Consider the following 24,748-nt stretch of genomic DNA (forward strand, 5'->3'; position numbering starts at 1 on the left):
ATTTTTCATTTATTATAAATTAAGAAAGTATTTTTTAACTATTCTTATTTTACAATTACTCAATATTAAATTTCAATCCGTCATTTTACTTTTTTTAGTCAATTTAATTTCAAATTTCACAATATTGGACTAGAATTTGATAAATATTATAATACACAACACATATGTACAATAATTTTTTAAATCCCACAATAACAATAACGTTCTTTCGTACTGACTCACTGCAAATCTACACAGATCAATCACTTTCTATTTTGTTCAAATCTTCTCTAGGAGTGTCATGTTTTTAAGGGTACTATGGAACCAATCAATATCTTTACCGGACCTTACCAACAATTTCATAACCAAAAGTAAAATAAGGTTTATTAAGTTTTGAAATAAAACTTTGACTTTAAGCCATATATATTTTGTGGATCATGCATGAAAAGGTCTTCCGGTGGGTGACAACTTCTGAAGTTTCCAAAATGTTGTGCGCTAGAACTGACCTTGTGACAAGTGAAGATAGGAGTTGCGTGACTTGGACGCTCAGATTGGGGAGTATGTCTGGAGTACCCGGTGGGTTGATGCCCAGTTTCTGTTTCAATCTGTCGGCCTCTTTGATCTGCTGTCTGTTCAGCCAGATTATCTCTGCCAAACTTTCACACCTGAAAAATACAACTCCTTATGACATCTGTGATACTTGTTGTGTCTGATTTCTCTGCAAAAACTCAAATTTAGTCCTCAAACCTCTTGTACGACTGAATGGTAATTTTCACCATTTTCAAACCATTACGATTGGTTGGATTGTACGATTGGTTTGGTAATTTTCTCAAAATTACCAAACTTTATAAAAATCCCAAGACCTTGCACTATTATTACGTAAAAAAATGAGTCAATAAATGGTTAGTAGATGCTAGGCGAGATGGATTTCATCAGTAGTTTTCCTCAATCTACATCTAGGTATGCTGTATTTTTATGTATTAAATTTCTGTTATATGTTTTTGTAATACATTCAATGTTAGTCCGAGTGTGTGGTAAGTTTGTATAATCTATCGAGTGCAGGCCAATGAGGGCGTGGGGTGCGTGCGTGTGTATGAGTGGTGTGTGTGCAGGTGTGATCCAAATCTCTCTCTACTTATATTGGTTAATTTTTATTTAAAATCTTTCTGATTGCTCTTTTTTATATAAGTCTTTTACATTACCTTTTTAAGTTTTCAAATTTTATTTCCTACATAAGTTTGTTCCTTTCTAATTTTAGATTTTTTATTAACTAAATGTACTCATGTATTCCATGCTCTGGTCTTGTATAGTTTATTTTAGAGGTTAAATCTTTTTTTTCAATTTGTTAATGAAAATTTTGTTATTAATGTTAATTCATTCCCTTATTTTAATTTAAGGTTGTTGAGCCTTATTAGTATAGTGCAGACTGATGAACTCATTTCCCCACACACAGGCTGATGCCCATAGAGGGATATTTTCCTAGAAAGATATTTTTTATGTATTTTAATTACTCTGTATACAAATTTTGGAAATAAATGCAATCAATCAATGAAGTAAATCAAGACCTCACCATTCCTGAATAGTGTCCAAGTTACTGTTGAACTTTGCTCCGTTGCCAGCCAATTGTTGGTCTCTCTTCCACCGAATAAGTTCATCGTCTAGAATACGGGACTGCAGAGTCGACAGGTGTGTTACTGTCTCCTTCAATTTGTCGGCTAGGGCCATCTGGAGCTGCATAAGGCTGGCCACCTGGACACAAAAAATAGATTATATAAAAAGTACAAATGTCCTCAACAAACAATACATGTAAAAAGAAAAACTAAGACAGAAATGTTTTGACGAACTAGTGTACTATAATTACTGGCTTATGTGAACAGTAAGAAATTAATTTGTAGGTTTTGTTCAAACCAAACTATCTAATCAAAGAACTTTTTAAAACTAAAAATAATATTAACCCATTGTGGATCACTGACGAGCTGGGCTCGTCACGCAGCGGCCGGACCTAATGGCACTATGACGAGCTCAGGTCGCAAAAGCGGTCTGCTTTTAAATTTCCCTCCAAATAGTTCTTTTAATGTCCGATAGATCGGGCGATCGTCTTCACTTGTCAACTAAGAGTATTTAACAACAGTCTACGTTAAGAGTTTTAAAAAGTTTTATAAATATCCTACAGATCGCAGTTGTATGTCGAAGTTGAAAAATCATTCATATGAGTTTACTCTCTGCTTTTTAGCGCTTCTGATTGGGTGTTTTCCTCAGTTGTTATTATAATACTTTTGAGGTTAGTGACATAATGAAAAGACGCAGACGTACATGTTGGCGGGTTTAGTCTAGACAATGACCCGGATGTTGTAATCACTTCGCCCGAGCCGCTTTATTTAGACTATGATTCAGACATCATCCCTGACACCCCGGAACCTTGCTCGCGTGTTATCGTTCCTACATCACGGATACCCCAGCAGGCCCATGTTCCATCTGAACGAATACCTTCACAACAAAATTTTCTCGTTTACGATAGGGAGCGATACTGTGGCACACCGTAAATTAATTCGTGCCCGTGCGCCAAAACAATACGATCCGCAACGGGTTAACATTACCTTTAAATAAATAAATACTTACTGATGGAGTTTATTATGAAGAAGTAACATTTACAAATATTGAAATTCTGAGCAATTTATAAACAGTGAATACAGTATGTTTTTGCTATAATTCTGTGGATACAAGTGGATAATCCGATAAATGTTACAATTACTTAGCTCTAGACACCAAAGTAGTAAATATAGCTGACCTTTTGATTAAGAACTTGATCAAACATTTCCTTCTGCTTTCTTATTCTCTTTTCAGCTTCCACATTCTGGGGATTTTGAGGAGAGCCTTGCAAGTGAGTCAAATGCGCTAGAAAAGAAATGTTTATTACAACTGAGGAACACATGTACTAAATCAATATAACTGTTGCTTATGATACTTTGAATTATTTCTCAAAGATTTTGGACAAAGTACACAAATGAATGGAGATGGAGAGGAGCATGTATGGACTAGTCAATACAGAATCTTCAGCCAATCTTTTAAATGGGGCCAATCATTTTTAAAATGAAACCCATCATATCAGTATAGCATATCTACATAATATCAATGCTTATCTTTTTAGCATTGGTGGCTTAATCTGCTCAGAAACATATCCTATGAAGAAATCAATGGAAGACCTTAAACATCAGGGAATAATGAATGACGTTATAGAACATCACTTTACGTGTGCATAAAGGTAAGGGTATAATAACCAAAGAATACCCAAAATAGGAAAGAATTTTTGTTTAACTTCTAACTGAACATTATATAAAGAAACGATTCCAAATGTTTATAGCCTTAAAATAACAATTTTGAGTGTGGAAACCATTACCAACAATAGTAACCGAACGTGACTTCTGCATGTGGAGATTATTTTGTGACGTATTCAAATCAACTATTCATACATGAATAACGAATATAAAATGTGAATTATTTATAAGGGAAAAGGAACTTATCAGTCTTGGAAGGTAAGAATCAACCGATAGTTTCTACAAAGACAACTGTGTCGACATCAGATCAGGAAAATATTATGGCATTGTGTTTTTACCTCTCTTATTATACTCTCTTCTAGTTTATTCTAAATTCAGAAACATACAACCTTGTTACCTGTACAGAAATCTCAAATTAAACTTAAAGAAATCATAAAAACATTGTTTATATATGTATATATATATAAAATATATGACATTCCGGAACGTCTCTACTATAGTGAAGCAAATTAGAAAAGGACATTCTGCAACATCGATACCACCTAGTAGCGAATACATCTATTTGTAAAAGGATGAAATGGGGGAGCATTGGTTAAGGACAATTTAGAAGTTATAATGATATGAATACAATAGAAGAAAATTAGACAAATTAGGAGTTGCACCATTAATGTTTTTTTTTATTATATTTTATTATTATTATTATAGAGGTTATCGAGGTTATTGCACTTTTTAAAATAAGGTTACAAGTAACTCAAACAATAAAGTTATTATACCAGAGAATGAGGGGGGGGGGCTAAAATGGGAGTGAGGGAAGATCTGTTTCTAGAGAACAATTAGTTCTTAAAGAAATACTCAATTTTTTTCTTAATTTTAGTTCTTGTTATTATTTACTTTATCCTAAATTCATTTTTGTAAATCCATGTTTAAATAAATATCACCTATAATATGGCATGATTTTTTTTAAAAATGATTGCTCATATTTTTAGGGTAATCCAATATTTACTTACTTTTAATTCATTTCACTATAGTAATTTGAATATTCAACTCATTAGACATTTGATCCTGCAAGTGCTACTATCACACAGTGCGGTATGTTTGTTTCCCTTAAATTCCAACTGAAAGGTTTACTCAATAAATCGTAGTTTGTATACAAATACGTAGCGAAGAATTACGTCTTTCATTACACGAAATCGGAGGTGCTAATTTAGAGATTCTGAAAATTAGTAGCACTAACAATAACTGATTCAGTCAACTGTTTACGTGTTGTACTTCGTTCTGTTCATCTGGCAGTAAAAATTTTTTGTTTTTTTTTTAGATTTTTACTTTACTGTCGTATTGACACAAAAAATATAACTATGATGCATTTTTTTGCAGTATATTATAAATTTTCTACATATTTCATTTCATAACAGACATTTAGCATTTGTGTGCTCATAACAGGGACATGGTTATTGTTTTTGCCAATTTTAGATTATTATTCGTTCTAAATGCTATTATGGGACATTTTTCTCATTCGAATTTAATTTTAAGGAATTTGCATATTTTAGAATTTTAACTACATAATTGAAAAACACAAGTACCTCAACAGTTTGGTAATCTGTTTGGAATTAGCCTTGCACTATAAAGTGATTTCATTAAATTAGTACCTGGAGGGTTAAAATGAGTTGTAACTTGTTTTAAGTTTGCATCTGAGATTTGACAACCTCTATTTTCAGATTTCCCTCTTATTAGGTAAAGTCACCGACGGTTAATAAAAAGTTGTGTTTAATATTATACTTCAACATGGTGAGTTTCAACTTTTAGTTTAACCACTTAACATATGAGACATATGAAAACAACTTAATACATATAAATACTTAAATGTTCTTTAATTTAACTACACACAACCACAACTTAACACAACTACACAAAAAACCAACAGAAACCATTATTTCTAAAAAGACTTTTGGATAAACAAATCAAGCAAATAACAAATTGTATACAAGAGACTACAACTAAAATCTCAAGTCAAATCAAATTTAATAAATAATTAACCCATGTACAGTTCGAGGACTTTAGCTGTGCGCGTGACCTGGAGTGTGTGTGGTGATGGGCGGGAGGGGTGGCGGGGTAGCATTATGCGCTGCGTCCCGAAAACATTTCCTGTGACTCATGGTTAAAACCCTCCTTTCAGGAATCGTATTGGACCAAATAACTCATCGCACTCGCCACAATTAGTCTGTTTTGTGACAGTGCTGAGTGTAGCTTGTGCTTCGCTTTTACCGATAATGTCTGTTGAGTTAAAGTCAAAAGTCAAAAGCCTATTCATAGTCAGGCTCTCGCGAAATTGTGAGTAATGTTTATAAATTTATGAAGGAAGAGGCAGACCATCAAACTGTCAAAATTCCGTTGTCAAAGGCTCGCCAAAGAACTGCTGCAGCAACTGGAGTGTCAGAGCGAGTTGTGACTAAAATAAACAGTTAACTTAACAAGTTGAAGGTTAGTAACATGTGTGAGGCAAGTTTTACTACACCAAACAAAAAACCGTCAACGACGACGTAGAATAGTTGACAATTTCCATGTTGAAGAACATCGAATACCGACTGCAAAACTATTGAGGGAGGCGCTAAGGGACAAAATATATTTCCAGGGTTGTGAGAAAAGTTTTAGGTGGGTATTAAAAGACCTGGAATTTACTTGGAGAAGGACGCAACAATAGGTAAATTATTAATTGAAAAGCCAGAAATCCGAGAGAAGAGGATAACATACTTGAGAGCGTTGAAAAATTACAGGGAGCAAGGACGCCCCATAAATTTATTTAGACGAATCTTATATACTATCGTCTCACGTATCTAAACCAAACTGGGTCAAATGGCTCAAATGAAGGGTTACACGTGCCGAATTCCAAAGGCGAGAGACTAATAATAATTATCCATGCAGATGGAGAGAAAGGGTTCTTGCACAATGCTTTTACATGTTGGAAAGCAAGCAAACCATAGTGGAGACTACCACGACAACGTGAATGGGGACATTTTTATGAAGTAGATAAAGGAAAAAAGTGTTACCGAATTTGGAACCAAATTCAGTACTGTTATTCGATAACGCGCCCCTGCCATAACATACAAATTGATTAAAGCTCCTACTTCTGAAAGTAGGAAGCAAGATATGAAGTTGTGGCTTTCAAAAAACGGAATACCATTCTGCGAAGATATTTTTTTTATTCTGAACTCTACAAACTTGTGCAGCTATATAAACCAAGGCATGTCCGGTACGCCTTGGACGAAACTGTTCAACTACAGGGTCATGACATCTTACGACTTCCGCCCTACCACCCAGACCTCAATCCCATTGAGTTAATTTGGGGCCGAAGTCAACATCATGTGGTTATGAGAAATACATCTTTCACTATGTATCAAGCTAAAGCTCTATGCGAAGACAAGATATCAAGTATGGGCCGCAGAAGAGTGGTCAGTAAAGTGCAAGCACGTAGAGAAAATCGAAAGGGACTATGCAGCCGCAGAACCCCAGATTGACAATATTGTAGAATCCCTTATTATATCAGTTGGTTCGGATACATACAGCATGACAGTGACCCAGAAGAGGAGGACAACTTGAGTGGAATTGAAGAACTCCAATGAAAAACAATCATTGTAAGTAACATTTGTTATTAGAAAATTATATTCTAGCATTTAAATTTTATTAAATATTATTGAAGTGATTGTAAATTAAATAATAAGAGAATACCAAATAATAACAATAATAGGACTTATCCTTGTTTTTCAGTTGTTATATTGTTGTTTAACGTGTTTTTGAAAATAACGTATGTGTGAATAATAATCGGCAAATCGAAATCGTGAGTTTTAAAGTCGTTAAGAGATTCTTGCGCCTTCATCTCAGCGGCTAGCACGTAAACGCAACCCGCCACACAGATAGTGTTCGTTTTTTTGAAAGGGTAGTATTAGGGCTGCACGAGCACAGCTAAATTCCTCCAACTGTATTTTGATCATAGTTAATGTTTGCACAGAGTATACAGTATAAACTGATCAATGGATAGTTTGTGAATAAAACATTTTTTTGAAGATACCCATGGCATGTCCCCGTCATGTACCAAAAACATGACAGGTAATGATCCTTTCTTCAAATATATATTTTAAATCAAAATTAAAATTTGATTTTTAGACAAAAATCTGCCTTTTCAGAAACCACACCATTTACAATTGTATAAACATTTTCAGTAACCTTCCAGACACCTTGAGGAAAGAGTGTAACACCACCATTTTATTGAGAAATGCAAAAATGTTTTTACAGTATTAAGGATTTTTTAGAAAAAAAGTATGTTTAGTTACGGGAAAAAATGTGACGAATGCTAATACAGTGTATTTTGTTTTACAGCATTTGATTTGGACCATCAAAATAGTTATCTCATAATACTAAAGGGCAAGAAAGTAAAAAAGTTTAGTTACCGTTGAGTTTGTTGCACTCGTGGTAATGTAGTGCGAATGATTCCTGTTCTTGCTCCAATTTCCGCAGGTCCTCGCTAGTCATCTGTGTGCGACTGCGGAACAGTTCCAGTTGTTGCATGATCTCCACAGCTGTTATATCGGCCACCACTCCCGTCGGCATGATACCCAGCCCCATCTGACAACAACAACAACCATTATTTTACCCGTTCCTGTGCTTGATCATATGTTATTATTTTAAATATTTTTAAGCAAAATAAAAAGTGTTATAAAATTGTGTATGTGTGTATCAGTCCCACAGCAATGCCTTTGCAATTCCAGAATCATAAGCATGTTGATTTTACATCAGTTTTACTCCTTTTTTTGTCTTAGCCAAAATACAATCAACATTAACATCAACATTTTTTATCTCGGGTTCTATTGGTATCTTTTAAACCCTAAACTTGATTTAAATTTAAAAATAGAAATTTTTGTTATTTATTCTAGGATTTCATCTACATTACACAGTAGAGGCAACTATTCTGCTCCAAACACAGTGAACTGTTAGAAATAGCCCAACACATTTGACCTTGTAGTGTTCTTTGTGTAGCTGATCTACATTCTGAGACTATTCAGGTGTAGGTCTTCTTCTTCTTCTATGGGGCGGCTTATTGCCATGCACTTAAGCCACAAGGGCCTTTTGCGCACCCCCGGAAGCACACCATGAGGCCTACCAGTCTATGATTTCAGCAGTTCCACAAACCGCCGAAAACAACCTATCAGGTTCTCCCGGGGAAATTCACCACCCTTGTCCAAGCTACCAAAGAGGGCATACCGCTCCCTTGTTCCTACTGATTTTGCGCCTTCTACAAATCCAACACCAACATGACTGCCAAATACCTATGTCCAGTATCAAGGCTTCATCCGTACAAGGTAGGAGTACGCATGCCATGTGGGTTCACTGAGGTTCTAAGCAAAATTTCAATCCTATAATTACATTTGTTATATGTTACATGTTAAATTATTCTGTGATTTTCTCATTGTCGTAATGGTTACCCACAAGAACCATGTAAAAATGTTCACTAACACTCAGCCAAATTCCAGTGAGTGACATGCATCATCATTGAAGTGCAACTCATGTAAAATTTCAAGTGTACAGTTCATTCTCCTTCAAGATTCTGTGTCTAGAGAAGGACAAATGTTACTTCTCCAACCCCTCAAGTGATAAGCTTAACGATCACCCTATCAATAACTTCAAACCAATCACTATAGTTGCCAATAACTTCATACCAATCACTATAGTTGCCAATAACTTCATGTTAATACATTATATTTTATTGATATTTTGTACTTTTATAGGAAATTTATTATTACAATAGACATGTAAATGTTTAAAAACACTGTTCACCTACTTCCTAAGTAAATTTAATCTGTATGTAATGTTTTATAACTATTATATCAAAATATAAAATTCTAAGTAAAATAAATTTATAAAAATAGTTCAATTTTTATTATTAATTATTAAGATGACTTGGTACAAAATAAAAACATATGAAAATGAGCTCTTCTTAAAAGTCTTAGTCAGTTAACCAATCTTCATATCATCAATCACTTTAACCATTTGACAATTACAAGATCTACAGTCCTAAAATGCTGTCCCCAAGCACTTAAGCCATACAAAAATTCTAAAAACCTATTGATTAAATTCTTTCATTAAAACAGTCCTAAGATGCTGTCCCCAAGAAGGTAAGTCATAAACAATTCTAAAAATCTATTGATTAATTTAAAAAAATTAAAACAGATTAGTACTTCTGAGGAAATTCAACACTTCTTGGAAAAGTATCTTTGAACAGCATAAATGGAAATAGTAATCCTTCATAGATTTTAGATGACATTTTCGTATTGGAAAATCACATCAATCAATTAATTAATTGGAAAATGAAATTCAGCAGAAAAATTAGATCTGACTGATTTATGAATGGCAAAAACTGCTTATTTTGAGTCTTTAATGAAGTATGGAATTGTTTACTGGGGCATTATAGAGAAGTGTTTAAAGCTCACAAAAAAGTGAGGGGCATATATATATATATATATATATATATATATATATATATATATATATATATATAAATTAAATTGTATAAATGGCAATAGCCTTATTTAATTTCAATAAACATTGAATCACAAAAAGTACTTGCTCCGCCGGGAGTCGAACCCGGATCTCTCACTTGCCGGGTGAATGTGCTACCATTACACCACAGAGCGCTTACTTTTTCCGATTCAATTATTTTGTATTTGGCCTTATCTGTCACATATGCGTTTAAATAAGCAAACTAACATATGATCGGAAGACCAAATACCTGTCAAACGACAGGTATATATTATTATATTATATTATATGTATATATTATTACAAATATATTTATATTATATGTATATATTATACAAATATATTTATATTATATTTGTATAAATATACAAATATAATATATATGTATATTATATTATATATAAAATGAAAATCCTGATTCAAACTTACAAAAGTTTGCAAACCAAACCTCTCATTTCGCAACATAATTATATTACACTAAACATTAATGTTATTCCTCCCAATACACATTACTACTCACTTAAAAAAACATTTTCTTATAAAAGCCAATATTTTCCAGTAAACTACCATTAGCGTAGAAGCAGATTCAAACATTTAAATCCTTCAAAAAAAGTCATTAAAGAATTTTTGCTAGAAAATTAAATATAAACATTGGGTGATTTTAAACTAGTTCATAGAAACAGTGTATATATTGACTCCATGATATACCATACTTAAACTTATTTTGAAAATTTTATATTTGTATTTAGGCTTCTTACCTATTCGAAGAGTCTTATAAGACTGTAACCTGTAACATGTTCTGTTGGGCTAATAAATAATTTCATTTAATTTCAAATTTCCTTGCAACAACTTGTTATCAACTTTTTACAAAAAAAAAAGGTTAATAACGAGCTAGTTACATATTTTCACAACATTGTTGATCTAAATTACGTTCTTTGATGAGTGTTGTATCTACATAATGGAGAAACTGCTCACTATATCAATACCTAATTTCCTGTTTTGATGTTCAGATGTACTAGGCATGTTGTTTGCTTCTATTGAGTAACATGTTGACAGTAAACAGTCATGTTTTTGTTTCTGGAACAGGAACCTTGATCGCAGTTCGTTTACTTCAGAGCACGAGGGGCAATTTGTCGAGCTACATTGTTTGTAGTTGTTTACCACTCGGTTTACCCAGGTGCAAACAAACTTTATTCTCATATAAAATCAAAACTGGTCACTCAATATACTTTTAAAATCTTTATCACATTTTAGTTTTAGTGAGAAGGCCATGGTAGCTATGTGATAAATATGAATTATTAGGAAGTTTGCTACTTGTTGATGACTTCTCTAATATTGACCATAATAAGGAGATATTTGACAAAATGGGAGATAGCATGGCACCTAACTAGGGTAGGCAGCTCTTGTAGATCAGAGTAAGGAGGATATAAGACTGATATTAGAGATGTTGACAGGAAATGGCCCCCTAGGGAAACATCTTATGAGGGTGGGCCTTAGCCAGACTGACGAATGTAGACTTTGCGGAGAAGAGGAGGAATCAGCAGAGCATATTTGGTTAAATTGTCCTGCCATCTCAAAAATTCGGAAAAGATTCCTGGGGGCATATCTCCTCAGCCCTAAGGATATCAGAGAACAGGAGCCTTCAAATCTGATAGGCTTCTGTAAAAGCCTCGGACTCAGAGGACACAAATTTAAGTAAGGGAGGCGCAAAGGTCCTTTTAGGACTAAGCGCAGGGACAAACCGTCCTTTTTCCCTCAGGGAAAAAAAATGGCACCTGACTAGAATGTACACTTTATACTGTTTCTTTATTATGAAAAAAAAAAAAAAAAAAAAAAATACTGAGAACACATACACGATGACTGAAGTGTCCACAAAGTGTAATATAATGATATAGATTTTTATTTTCATACCTTATCAAATATGTAAGTGGCAAAGTTCGTGACTTTTATGTGACCGGTGGACACCCTGCAAGAATAACTTCACAATTTTCTCAATCCGTCATGAAATTCCTTAACTTTACCATGGCTTCCTCCATTATCAGACTATTCCCAGTTTTCCCGGTCGCCAGACACTCTGGTAATCTACTACAGCAATTATGTTATTAAAAATAAATGGTAATATATCAGGCAATCTGTGACAATTTTTTACTTAATTTGGTACCAAAATTTCAGATATTTTATTACTTTATCGTGTATTAGTCAAAATCTTCAGTTTCCATTAAATTTCGTATTGAAAATTAAAAAATTTCAAATTGTGAAACTAACGATAATAATATGTATATTGCTATTTATCATGATTACGGTAACTCATAAATCTTGTGCCAAACTTCACTGTTAGAGCTTAAATATGTTTATAAATAAAAACATTTTTTTTATAAAACACAGACAAACAGATGGAAAACAAGGCATTTTCAAACATATGTCCCATTTCATTTCTTTCTTATTTTGGTGCCCTGAACTAATCCCTGTAGTGTTGGTCACCCGTTATGGAACACTCTGTATAGAAGTGAACAAATAATTCTTGACAGAAAGTTCCAATTATAATTACTTCCCAGCACACAAAAAGATCAAAATGCACCTTTCTTATGATATCATTCATATTATAGCAAACAAAAAGATCAAAATGAACTTTTCTTATGATATCGTTCATATTAAATTTCTTAAAATATAAAGTGCAAAAATTGTTATTACCTTCATTCTTTAGCCAACCGGATAATAGAGTAATCAGTAGAACAAATTGCTCTGAGATCCCATAGATAACAAGCGACGGGAGTTACAAACATTCAAAAGTAATTCATATTACGACTTTCACTCCACAAACCGATTCATGTATGAATATCCAAGGTTTAAAATAAATATTTCAAATGTGAAATATATAACAAACCTTTTTTTAGGAACTATTTCAATACGAAAATCCAACTCATAGAGCTTAACTGAGAAAACAAAATGAACTTACCACTTCTCCCTCATGTATTAGTCTCATCTCTGTGTCCAAGCAGTGCTTGATGATTCGAAACAAACTGAGTGGGTTCTGGCAGTAACGTTGCTACACAAAACACAAATTATCAGTCTTACATTATGGTTCCTTACAACAGTCATTTGATACAAACAAACTGAGTAGGTTCTGGCAATAATGTTGCTACACTAAACACAAATTATGTCTTATATTATGGTTCCTTACAAGTCATTTGAAACAAACAAACTGAGTAGGTTCTGGCAATAATGTTGCTACACAAAACACAAATTATGTCTTATATTATGGTTCCTTACAACAGTCATTTGAAACAAACAAACTGAGTGGATTCTGGCAATAATGTTGCTACACTAAACACAAATTATGTCTTATATTATGGTTCCTTACAACAGTCATTTGAAACAAACAAACTGAGTAGGTTCTGGCAATAACGTTGCTACACTAAAATACAAATTATGTCTTACATTATGGTTCCTTACAACAGTCATTTGAAACAAACAAACTGAGTAGGTTCTGGCTATAACGTTGCTACACAAAACACAAATTATCAGTCTTACATTATGGTTCCTTACAACAGTCATTTGAAACAAACAAACTGAGTAGGTTCTGGCTATAACGTTGCTACACCAAACACAAATTATGTCTTATATTATGGTTCCTTACAACAGTCATTAGAAACAAACAAATTGAGTAGGTTCTGGCAGTAACGTTGCTACACAAAACACAAATTATGTTTTATATTATGGTTCCTTACAAAGTAACATTAGAAACAAACAAACTGAGTGGGTTCTGGCAATAATGTTGCTACACAAAACACGAATTATGTCTTACATTATGGTTCCTTACAACAGTCATTTGAAACAAACTGAGTGGGTTCTGGCAGTAACGTTGCTACACATAAATACGAATTATCAGACTTATGTTATGTTGTATTAATTATGCCATTTAAAACAAACATTTTGAATATTTTCAGAAATTGCATTTAGGTGTTTAAAAACAACAAATAATTAAGCATAATGTAAGTAAATACAATAAGTTGTAACATTTAATAATTATCAACATGATAATGATATTGCTTATTTCTAGATGGCTTGCAATGTTACTGACAGATGCTGTAATAGGACAGCAATCTTTACCAGCTAATTTTTTTCTTTTGAGTCCAAAGTTATTGTGTAGTTTGAGTGATGTATATGATGATGATAGATGTAGTAATGAATAAAGTATAATTAACTATAGTTAAGTCGTCATTTCAACATTGAAAATTTCTCCGATAATGAATGTGATATTTAGACCAAAATCTATAGTCAAATACACACAAAAATTGTACACAATCACTTATTAAACAGTCACAAATAGACAAGAAATCAACAATTCTTAGGTGAACAACATAGTATTGAAGTTTTAAGTAAAAGCTACATACATGGCAATTAAACTAATTGGCAGATTACCAGCACAATTAAAAAAATTAAAAACAATTACTACAAAATGGAAAACAAATGTTAAATGAATATTTAATACATGAACATTTGTACCCAATGGAATAGTTTTCTCAAAGCCAGGCAGATGATAATAATAAGTTAACTTAATCTAGGTATATGTTGCGTTGTATTTTTATCTCTGCTCTAGTGCTTCAAAGACCTAATAATGTTAAATGTAACATAAGCAACCTAGGTGACTTTTTTAGTTACTAGTTATTGGAAAATTGCCAAGAAAAATTATAATGCTTAAATCTTTATTGTATGATATAAAATAAAATATGTACAAAGATACTTTCGTGAATCTGCCAAAAACAATACAACACATTGAAAATGAACTTAAAATCAATGAAGCAGATTATCAAATCAGAATACACTTTTATTTAGCTTACCCTGAACATTTTAGCAGCTTCGGCAAGTTTGAGCTTCGACAAAAACAGCTCCTCTGTTACAAAAGTGCTAGCTTTCGTCTCCAACTCTTGTAGAAAGGATGTGAATAGATTGTGTGCAAAATGCTCATGTTGTTGGTTATCAGGATTTATATCATTTCTAAAAAAGAACAAAGTAATACAAGATTCATAAATATTGAAATAAGATTTGTAAAAGAAAACCAAAAAAAGAATCAGAGATATATCAAATTTTACGCACCACATAATTTTCCAATACAAATATTTTGTTTTATATAGATGACGCCAAAAGAAATTCCATTATTCTGCTCAATTTTATCCTAAGGAACAGATTAAAAAAAAATGTCAAACACCTGACACATTAAGAGAGTAAGCATCTCCATTGCCTATCACCTAAAAATTAAAATGTAACTTACATTTTTTCTTCGATCCATGGCGCAAGGAAATGACGTACTTCTATTGGAAAGTGCTCTCCATACAGGGCCCTTATCTGCTGTAGAGCTTCTCCTTGAAGGTTTTGCGTCTTTGTCCACAAGGCCATGGTCAATAACTGAAAAATGTTTGATTTAACTATAGGCCTACTATCATTTCGTGTACATGTACGATGAATTGAAAGATTCTCTACTTAGTAATGACACGTCAATGACAAAAGTATCATAAGTGCAAAGCACAAGTATGCTGCCACATAAAATATATGTCAAAGATTTACTAACACTTTATACACAATTACAGAATTCAGTAAAGAGTGTAAATTATAACAAGTAATTAGTAAGAACACTTATTTTCTGATTGTTTGTACATATAGTTGTTACAAAGGCAAAATGATCATAGATCACCAAAATAGACTGATATTTATGTGATATTATAGCCATAATAGATCAAATTAGCAATTATTACATCCCTTTTTGATGTTAACTATATATTACACGATAAAAATAAAAAATAATAACTTTTCATTAAATTTTAAAAGTTGTTAATAAAGTGATAATATAAATGTAAATAATAAGAAATAATAATTTTTTAAATGCCCACATAATTACGATACAATCATTGCGTTTTAAATTTATTTTTTATTTATACTTTAAATACTTAATACATATTTTGATTTTGAAATATCTTTGAAAACCATAGTTCCATTCTTTGAAATCAGTTCTTTGATTTTTTTAAATCATTGCAGCCGATAATTTGCCATCCAACTTGGCAGTGTAGCAGTCAATTGCTATGCTGACATACAATACTAATTCCTAGGAACCGCAGTACATTTCTGTTTTACAGAGAGGATTCCAGAATCAGAAATCTGAGAAAAAAACTTTTTTAACTAAAAATCTTCTTTGTAACCAAGGAAAAAAGCCCAGAAAACAATTTAGACTCATATTATGCATAGAAAATAAATCTGCAAAACTATTAGGCATTATTAACATTGATTTGATTATAAATTGGAAAACCCACATTGAATTTGTTTCTAAGAGAATGCTCTACAGTAGGCTATCTTATCTGGAATTAAGATATATTTTCTCAAGTGAATTCATTAGAATAACGTTTATTGAACTTTTTAAACTATACATTGGTTTCCGTTTGTACAGTTCTTTTTAATAGTAATTAAGATTATAAGGAGTTTTTAACTTTTTACATGCGTAACTAACATAGGTAGTTTTGCGTATTAAAATACAACATAGATTAATTATCATAAGAGACTATATTATATACAGTTGTTCCAATAACTTCCTTATTGTTCCTTATTTTACAGAAAATAGTAAAATTGATAGCCAAATATATGGAGTAAAAAAAATAACCAAATCACGTAAACTATACTACAGATTTTAAAAACAAAAGTATCATTAAAACCAAACCAAAAAACTATATAAACGATTTTGACCTAATTAAGCCCACAACTGAGAAGATCGCTCATAGTAGACAACAAACAATCATTCTGTGCAAATTTGTCAAACTGTTTTTCAGCTTCGTAGTCAATGCTTCTTCCAAATTATGCTGTACAGCCTAGTTGACTCATGCATAAAACAGCATTTCTTCCAACTCTTGTGCCTTCTGGAGCTTTGCAATGTCTTTCGGGGAAACCCCTGACATGTCCCTTCGAAAACAACTCAATGACGATTTTCATGAAAAGATGAAATGAGATCTCTTTGCAGCTCATTTGGGTTGGTGTTTTCCTAAGTCACCTTGGACTCAGGGGAACCTACCAGGAAGTGACCGGGGATGAGCGCCCTAAGGTCATTAGGATTGAGTTACATCTTAGAAACCATTATGTATGGTTTAAAAACAAATTTTATAAATAATTATTTGTACCCAATGGAGTAGTTAATTTCTTAAAGGTAGAGAATATGGTAATAATCAAATTTAACTTAATCTAGCTATATTTTGCCTCGCATTTTTATTTTTACACTAGTGTTTCATAGCCTAATCATTTAAAATGTAACATAAGTGACCTAGGTGGTTTTTTTAGTTACTAGTTATTGGAACATTGTCAAGAAAAATTAAAATGCTTACATCTTTGTTACAAGATGTTAAATAAAAAATGCACAAAGATACTTTAATGAATCTCCCATAAAGATTTGTTCCTACATTTGAATTTTAACCTCTAAGAGTATCAATTTTCTAGATTTTTCCGTAGATGAAGTAAGAATTAAATTAGCTGGCGAGGATACGTCCAAGGGTGTTGGTCCAGATAAAATATCACTTGCTCTTCTTGGGCATTGGAGCAATATACTTGCTGAACCTTTGCAACAGTTTTTTAATGAGTCATTTAGTTCTGGGATCATTCCTAACATTTTAAAAAGTGGTCAAATTGTTCCTCTACACAAATCGATCCGATATTAAGAATTAATATAACAATTCTTCCTGCTCTCGGTAAGTGTTTGAGAGTTTAGTGCTTGACAGAATGAATCCCTTCTTCGGAAGTATTATTAACGCCAGCCAGCTTGGGTTTTCCACCGATAATTCCACTCGAATAATCTCTTGTTCGGTTCAAAGATGTCGAAAGGGATTTGTTTCAGACATTGGGGGTTCAAGGCTTCCACCTCTGTTTAAATCTTTTCAATTTATTCAATAATGACCGGATTGAGTAATAATAATAATTTGAGTCATGGTGGATGCGGATTCATTGCTGTTTGCAGGTGACTCGATATGTCCTCTGACCACGATGTTACTCATCTACAGATGAGCCACGATTTTACTCATCTACAGATATCCTCTGACCACGATGTTACTCATTTATAGATGAGCCTTGAAGCTTGACAGTGTTATGTCCTAATACACCAACAACAATATGGAAATAAACTTGCATCGTCATAAAAATTCACCGCTCTCCTTCTCCCTTGATTTTTTATTACACATTGAAGTAGGCAGTTATACGGATAATTACCTTGCCAGAGACCTAGCCATAATCTATAATGATTTGTATTTTGGAGAGCATGTTTATACAGTGTGCAACAGGGCTAATAGGTTAATGAGCTTTATTTCTCAGTCTACTAAGGGTATAATTAATCTTGCAATTCTGTGGACTCTGTACTGTTCTATAGTATAACAAGGCTTAACCCTTAGCGAGCCACAAATAAATAACCAAAACTACTCCTAAGAGCCATACACCTTAAAAATAAAAAAATTCCCACATACCAAAACCAATTTTTTTTTTATAATTCTTATAACATAACAGGTAAAAAAAAAAACGACAAAATATTTTTTTTTCACTCTTTATTGTTAATTTACAGCCAAAAAATGGTAAAATCATAATTTCACTGAAAAAAATTTAATTTTGACATTCTATGTGTTCATATATAAAATTAATAATAGTTGAACACAGTTATTGTTATATTTTACAAAAAACAAGCATATAGTAATTTGTATTTAGAAAAAATATAAAGAATATAGTAAAAATTTATATATATATATATATATACAAATTAAATAAAATCAATGAACTAAAAAAAAACTTGACAATAAAGCCCTACATCACGATAATAATACATAAACTACACTGCAAATTGATTAAAAATATTGATTAACATCAAAATTGAAAAGATAAATACGCGGATCGAAAATGGAAGGGCGAATAAACATCTAACCTCACGGAAGGCTACAGGCGGACTGAGCGCGCATCAGTAGACGTCGTTGGCTCTGCAGGAGACTATGAACATCCGGCCGCCCACTATTTTGTCGATCGAACAAGAGCCGTGACCTTCAAAGTAGACACGAACGATTGTCTCTTGTTTAGATAAACCTTGTTTGACAGTTTTTACTAAGTTTGTTACCCAGAAATGCTTTTAAATAATATTAAAATAAAAAATTGATTTTGCGTCAGTGGACGTCGTTGGCTTTTAGCGCTAGTTTAGGCATGACGTCTAATAACGTTGGCTCGGTAAGGGTTAAAGTATGCCTCCCTGTCTGATCTCCTCATACGGCAGAGAGCATTGAGTTCTACAAAGCAAGTTCTTGAGGCTGGTGGGCGTGACGTTGGGTTCTGCTTCTTCTATGAGGCGGCCTATTGCCATGCACCCCGGAAGCACACTATGAGGCCTACCAGTGTATGATTTCAGCAGTTCCACAAACCGCCGAAAACAACCTATCAGGTCCTCCTGGGGAAATTCACCACCCTTTTCCAAACTACCAAAGATGGCATACCGCTCCCTTGCTATTGCAGGGCAATCAAAAAGTAAGTGTTTGGCAGTTTCATCCTGCACATCACACATTCTACAGAGCGGATGCCGACTATGTGATGATGCTTCCTTAGGTGACCATGCCACATAATCAGACCTACAACCCGAGAAGTCATCGATCTACTTAGTTACTGAGAGGTCCTTACTGATGTGGATGCGAATGAGTTGAAACTCCATTCAATGCGCTTGAGACGAAATGTACCACAGTTCTGCAACACAATATTATAAATGGCCACTTTCGCTGTTCTAAGCTCTTGTCTGAAGTTGACTTTAGGGTTCTGACCAGAATGTTGACTTTTTGGCCGTCGAACCAGGACCAGTGGTTATTATTACCACAGTCCTTTGGCAAGAACTACTTGTATTGGAAACTTGGTATGGTGGAATATTTCAACGACAGCTGCAACACCTTGAGAAGAATATCAGTGAAGGTTTTATCCCTGATAGAGGTCTGATTACAAAGCACCAGGAACTATCACACGTTAAAATACACACAACACATCAGACAAGCACATTATTCTCCGGTTGTTTTGTATAAGTGTACACATGTAGTTATTGTTCCGTTTATATCATTATTATTTATTATTCCTACATTTTACTATATCTAGTTTTAAACTGATAGCTGTTGCACGATTGATACAAATGTTGTTTTGTATAAGTGTACACATGTAGTTATTGTTCCGTTTATATCATTATTATTTATTATTCCTACATTTTACTATATCTAGTTTTAAACTGATAGCTGTTGCACGATTGATACAAATGTTAGTCTTTTTTTATTTTGTATCTTTTCTTGCCTATTTGTTTATAATAGTATTTAAATTTGTTATTATTTTGCACAATTTGTCCTTCTACCATGATTCACTATATAATTATATTATATACATAAAAAAGTTTTATTTAAAAAGCGCTTTCGCTAGTTTAATACGGCATCATCAGTTAGTATAAATAGAAAGAGGTAAACACCAAAAAGTAATAAATTATAATAGTATAACATATTGACTGGATTTCTTTTACCATAGGTTTAAAAATATCAGGGTCATTCTGTATGAAATCAACACAATAAAATAAAAAAAATTCTACTTCACCATCTCAAAATTTGATGAAATTTGGTATTAAGAAATTTTTCATATAAATTAGGAAAATTTCCAATTTTTCTACAAATATTTGAAACAGTTTCAAAGTTACGGAGGTAAAGTTTCTCAAAATCCACAAAAAAAACTGGAACCAACACATTTTGAAATCACCATAGGTTTTCCCCTATAATCGAGCTAGAGAGATGGGAGCGATGTCATTTTACTCAGTTTTAAATGTTCGTTTCTTTTGATGTACAGCACAACATACTTTGTCATAAAGTTTTTGTTAAAATATCAAAATTTTTATTTTCTTAAAAAGTATATTTTTGAAAATTTCCTATATATACTTTATATTTTTGGTAAGCGGTTCTCAAAATTTCAAAGTGGGTGGCTAACGGGTTCATAGTTAAATAATAATTTAAGAAAGGAGGATGTTTACAAGTTTTTGTAAAAATGTCATACTATGTATCCTTATTGTACTTAATTTCATTAAGATTGTGATTTATTGTCATAATTATAAATTGAATACTTAAAAAAGGGTTGCTTGTAAGACAGAAATTTAGTTATTTACAATATAATTGTTTTTAGTTAAAAATTGTTTTATTTTATAATGCACTTTATTTGATCATGTAAGGAAACACTCATAAATAGTAATCAGAAGGTTTACCTAATTAATGTTAATGATTTTTAGTGTCTGTTTTACAATTCCCTAAATTTTTAATGTATGATTCTTATTTAGAGAAGTATATTCAACATTAATTAATTTATTAATTTTACAAGCAAACTCTTCTTTGTCTAAGATAACTGTGATTTTACCTTTATCAGCAGGAAGAATAACTACGGTATAGATTCATTTCTTGGTGATTTACGAGCACTAATCTCTGTTGAAGTTAAATTGCTTGTTGGTTTTTTAGACTTTTTCAGTGATTTGCAGCAGAATCTGATGGGATAACTATATCCACGTATGAAAAACGTCCATTATATATTGAAAAATGTATGCCTTTGTTAAACAAGTTTAACACAAAATCTGACATTGATTTTTAGAGATTAAAAACGTACTGACTAACATATTGTTTGTCTCGTTATTATCAGATGAAAGTCATTCAGTTGCTAAACTGTCGCAACAATGTAAATTTAAATTTCTCTTAAGTGAAATTATTAGCACTATTATCTAGATGTTACTTTTTGTGTTCAGCTTCTCATTAACAATATTTATCATATATTGAGTTAATATACAAAAATTATTTTTGTACCAACCAGGTCCTTCTTAAAATTGTGACATCTATATGTCTGTCTGTTTGGTAAATCTTGACAGAAAGACCCTACAGACTTGAAACTTGGTACATTGGGTCCTCTTGGCCCAAGGATTAACTCTATTGATTTTGGGGACAGCAAAGTTGGGAAAAAAGTTAGTCAGTTCCGTAAAGACTAGTTACATTCTGTCAGATACTTTGGTACTCTATTGCATTTATTTGGTTTCAAATCAGGAATTATGAATGTCTCTGTTACTGCTAGCTGATACAACTAAATTGTTAATAGACCTTGGACACTTATTTCATATGTTAAAAACAAGCTTTTAAGATTTTTGAAACTACTTAGATTGGAATGGTGTGTTCTATAAATAGACATAGCCTACTGGTCAAATTAAAGTTTCTAATACACGTATTGCATATATTATCATATCAAAGGTTTTAAAATTTGAACAGTTCTAAAAGTAAATTACGCAGATTCTCTAACAAGTGATTTAAGCTTCTGCATTAAATAGAAGTTAAGTTAATTTTTTGACTTCATCAGTTTAAAATAATAATTTTACTTTGATTTTGAAAATACATTTAGTACTGATAATTATAAATAATAATATTTTTCTTGTTATTAATGTACATTAATAAAATTGTTTACATTAATAACAATTTTAACCCATTCGTGACTGAATAAATTACTATAATTTTTGGACTACAGAACTGGATATTTTCCATGCTTTCGAGTAAGAATAGGTGCACTTTGCATAACACTTACTGTATAACATGCTATGAATATTATAAATTAACCTTAGTTATTCCTTTTTATTGTATGAACACAAAATGTTAGTTTTTTTAAATATACATATATTTACACTATTTAAACATTTTTATTATACTTCTTTAGAAGTTGGTTTGGAAATATACATATATTTACACAATTTAAAAATTTTTATTATACTTCTTTAGAAGTTGGTTTGGGTGTGAAACACCTCAAAACATGTTTCCAGATGAAGTGGAACATGACACTTTTTACATTGGTACACTGTTTCACTTCTTTTCCCCTGTAAGGCACAAACTTTACATTTTATTGAGGGCCTGGCTTTGGTGGTTGGAGGTATCTTTTCAATAAAATGCCCCCAAAACTTTCCTTGAAGGCGCAGTGGTGATTCTCCACAAGCGGGAGGCCTACCAAAGGGTTACCTGAGCCCAAAAGGTTTCGTCACAGAAGTAATTGAACACATCTGATTCAGTGCAGTTTTCTCTTAACTGCCTCGAAATGATAGGATTTATTCCATGATTGCCGGTAAAACGCATTGTACTAACAGTATTTGGTCCAACACTCCACGCAAAATCACAAGGCCTAGCCAGTGGGTTATCGTCACTTTCATTATCACTGCTGTCATCGTTTGTACCATCAGACATTTAATTATTTTCATGTATCATGTCATCTTGTTCACTGTCACTTTCCTCATCACCACTTTCATCTAAAACATTAGCAACGTAAGCCGCAAAATCATCTGAATTTACGGTCGCAAAACGCCATCTTGACTGTTTACAAACGAAAGAAAGCTGTTTTGCCAAGATGATTTGAAGCAATATCAGATGATTTTCAGCAACGAAGAAGAAGAAAAACATAGACTAGAATATTGAGAACAAAATATGCAGCAAATGTGAATGCCTCTGCGATCTATCGGCAATATATTCAACTACGTCGATTTCATGTTTAGCGGACAGGCCCGTCTTTAGTCGTTGGGCCGCGCAAAGTAGAGGACGGAAACTGCCCGTCCAATGTCTTGAATGGATTAAACACACATCATGCTAAAAAGACATATTTTTTAAATAAACAAAATAATTTTTTTAATAAGATATTATTTTAATATGTATCAAATCTATTAAATGCTTACACGATGAGGTAGATAGCCTATATATTGTAGATAGATAACAGAGTAAATTTAATGTTATCTTAATTAATCAATGGAATACCTAAGGTGGTCAGAGTGTTAACATAGTATGAGCTTGAATTCAGGTACTACCCTGAATTATGACTTTGTTATTTTACTGTCAGAAGCACGACAGAACCATACCAGTCTGCACTGAGGGCTAGAGACATTATTTTGTGATCAGTACTTTCTCATGTCAATCATTCAACATGATCTGAGCATAGGAAAGTACCGACAACAAATGCACCTGGCCATGTAAACATCAGTGGCACTTCAAGCGGTAACCTGCACTCCTGCCGAAAAAACAAAATCATCACTTGAAATAATATCCAAACTTAAGGCAAGGGTGAATGGTATCATTACAATTAGAGAGACGAGTGAAAAAAAAAACAATTTTATTAATAAACGGTACATTGCTGGTTTTAGTGTTGTTTTAAAGGAAAACGCATCAATTTTTTTACTTGCAGAGTTCACTTGTGCAGAATCACGTTACAACTATTGGAAGTTACGTTAAAGATGGCTGCCTTTACTGAACCAGAGCGTGCTAGCTGTGTGTTTTGGTTTGAAGAATCAAAGTCGGCAACAATAGCTCCGCGTAATTTTCATACCAAGTACGCTGAAGATCATCCTAGTAGGCACAAAATTTATCAGTGGCATACATGTTTTGTAGAAACGAGGTTGTCAGTAAAACATAAGAAATCAGGTCGTCCATACATATCTGACCGTCATCGGGCAAGTGAGGCTAAGTTTTCAGTAAGACAACAGCCCTACGAAATCGACCTGGTGTCCATCTCGTGAGCTGCAAGTTCCACACACGACAGTTTGGCGTGTGTTGAGAAAACGTCTGTATTTGAAACCAGATTGAGTACGGCAAATTACAACCAATTAAAGACACTTATAGATTGTACAGAAGAACTTCTGTGTGGATATGTCAGATTGATTAGATGATGATAGACAATAGACAATATTCTTTATTTGTTGTTTCTTTAAGAAATACAATTGCGTCAATAGTAGATAATAACAAAAACTTAGATTAATATTTCTTGCTTTACAAATATTGATGTGGTATTTATAGAAGATCGAAGAACTCCTTCAATGAATATACAGGTCGTTCCATCAGCCAGTCTCGAAAATGTCTTTTCAGTTCGTTCCCTTTCATGTTCTTGAGATTTGGTGGTAGTGCATT

The 24,748-nt window shown here is 32.8% G+C and overlaps 1 protein-coding gene across 1 annotated transcript in view; it reads right to left on the reverse strand.

The window, feature by feature from the left end:
- LOC124353062 (signal transducer and activator of transcription 5B) overlaps positions 1-24,748 on the reverse strand; it is a 67,895-nt gene that overhangs the window by 36,151 nt on the left and 6,996 nt on the right. Inside the window, exons 2-8 of the mRNA XM_046802875.1 lie at positions 15,055-15,188; positions 14,624-14,780; positions 12,739-12,828; positions 7,697-7,871; positions 2,768-2,874; positions 1,550-1,728; positions 486-644 (exon numbers count right to left, since the gene is read on the reverse strand). Of these exons, the coding sequence (XP_046658831.1) occupies positions 486-644; positions 1,550-1,728; positions 2,768-2,874; positions 7,697-7,871; positions 12,739-12,828; positions 14,624-14,780; positions 15,055-15,179 (992 nt within the window). The 5' untranslated portion in view covers positions 15,180-15,188. The remainder of the gene's footprint in view (positions 1-485; positions 645-1,549; positions 1,729-2,767; positions 2,875-7,696; positions 7,872-12,738; positions 12,829-14,623; positions 14,781-15,054; positions 15,189-24,748) is intronic.

This window comes from Homalodisca vitripennis, chromosome 1 (assembly GCF_021130785.1).
Source record: "Homalodisca vitripennis isolate AUS2020 chromosome 1, UT_GWSS_2.1, whole genome shotgun sequence".
Classification (NCBI taxonomy): Eukaryota; Metazoa; Arthropoda; class Insecta; order Hemiptera; family Cicadellidae; genus Homalodisca; species Homalodisca vitripennis.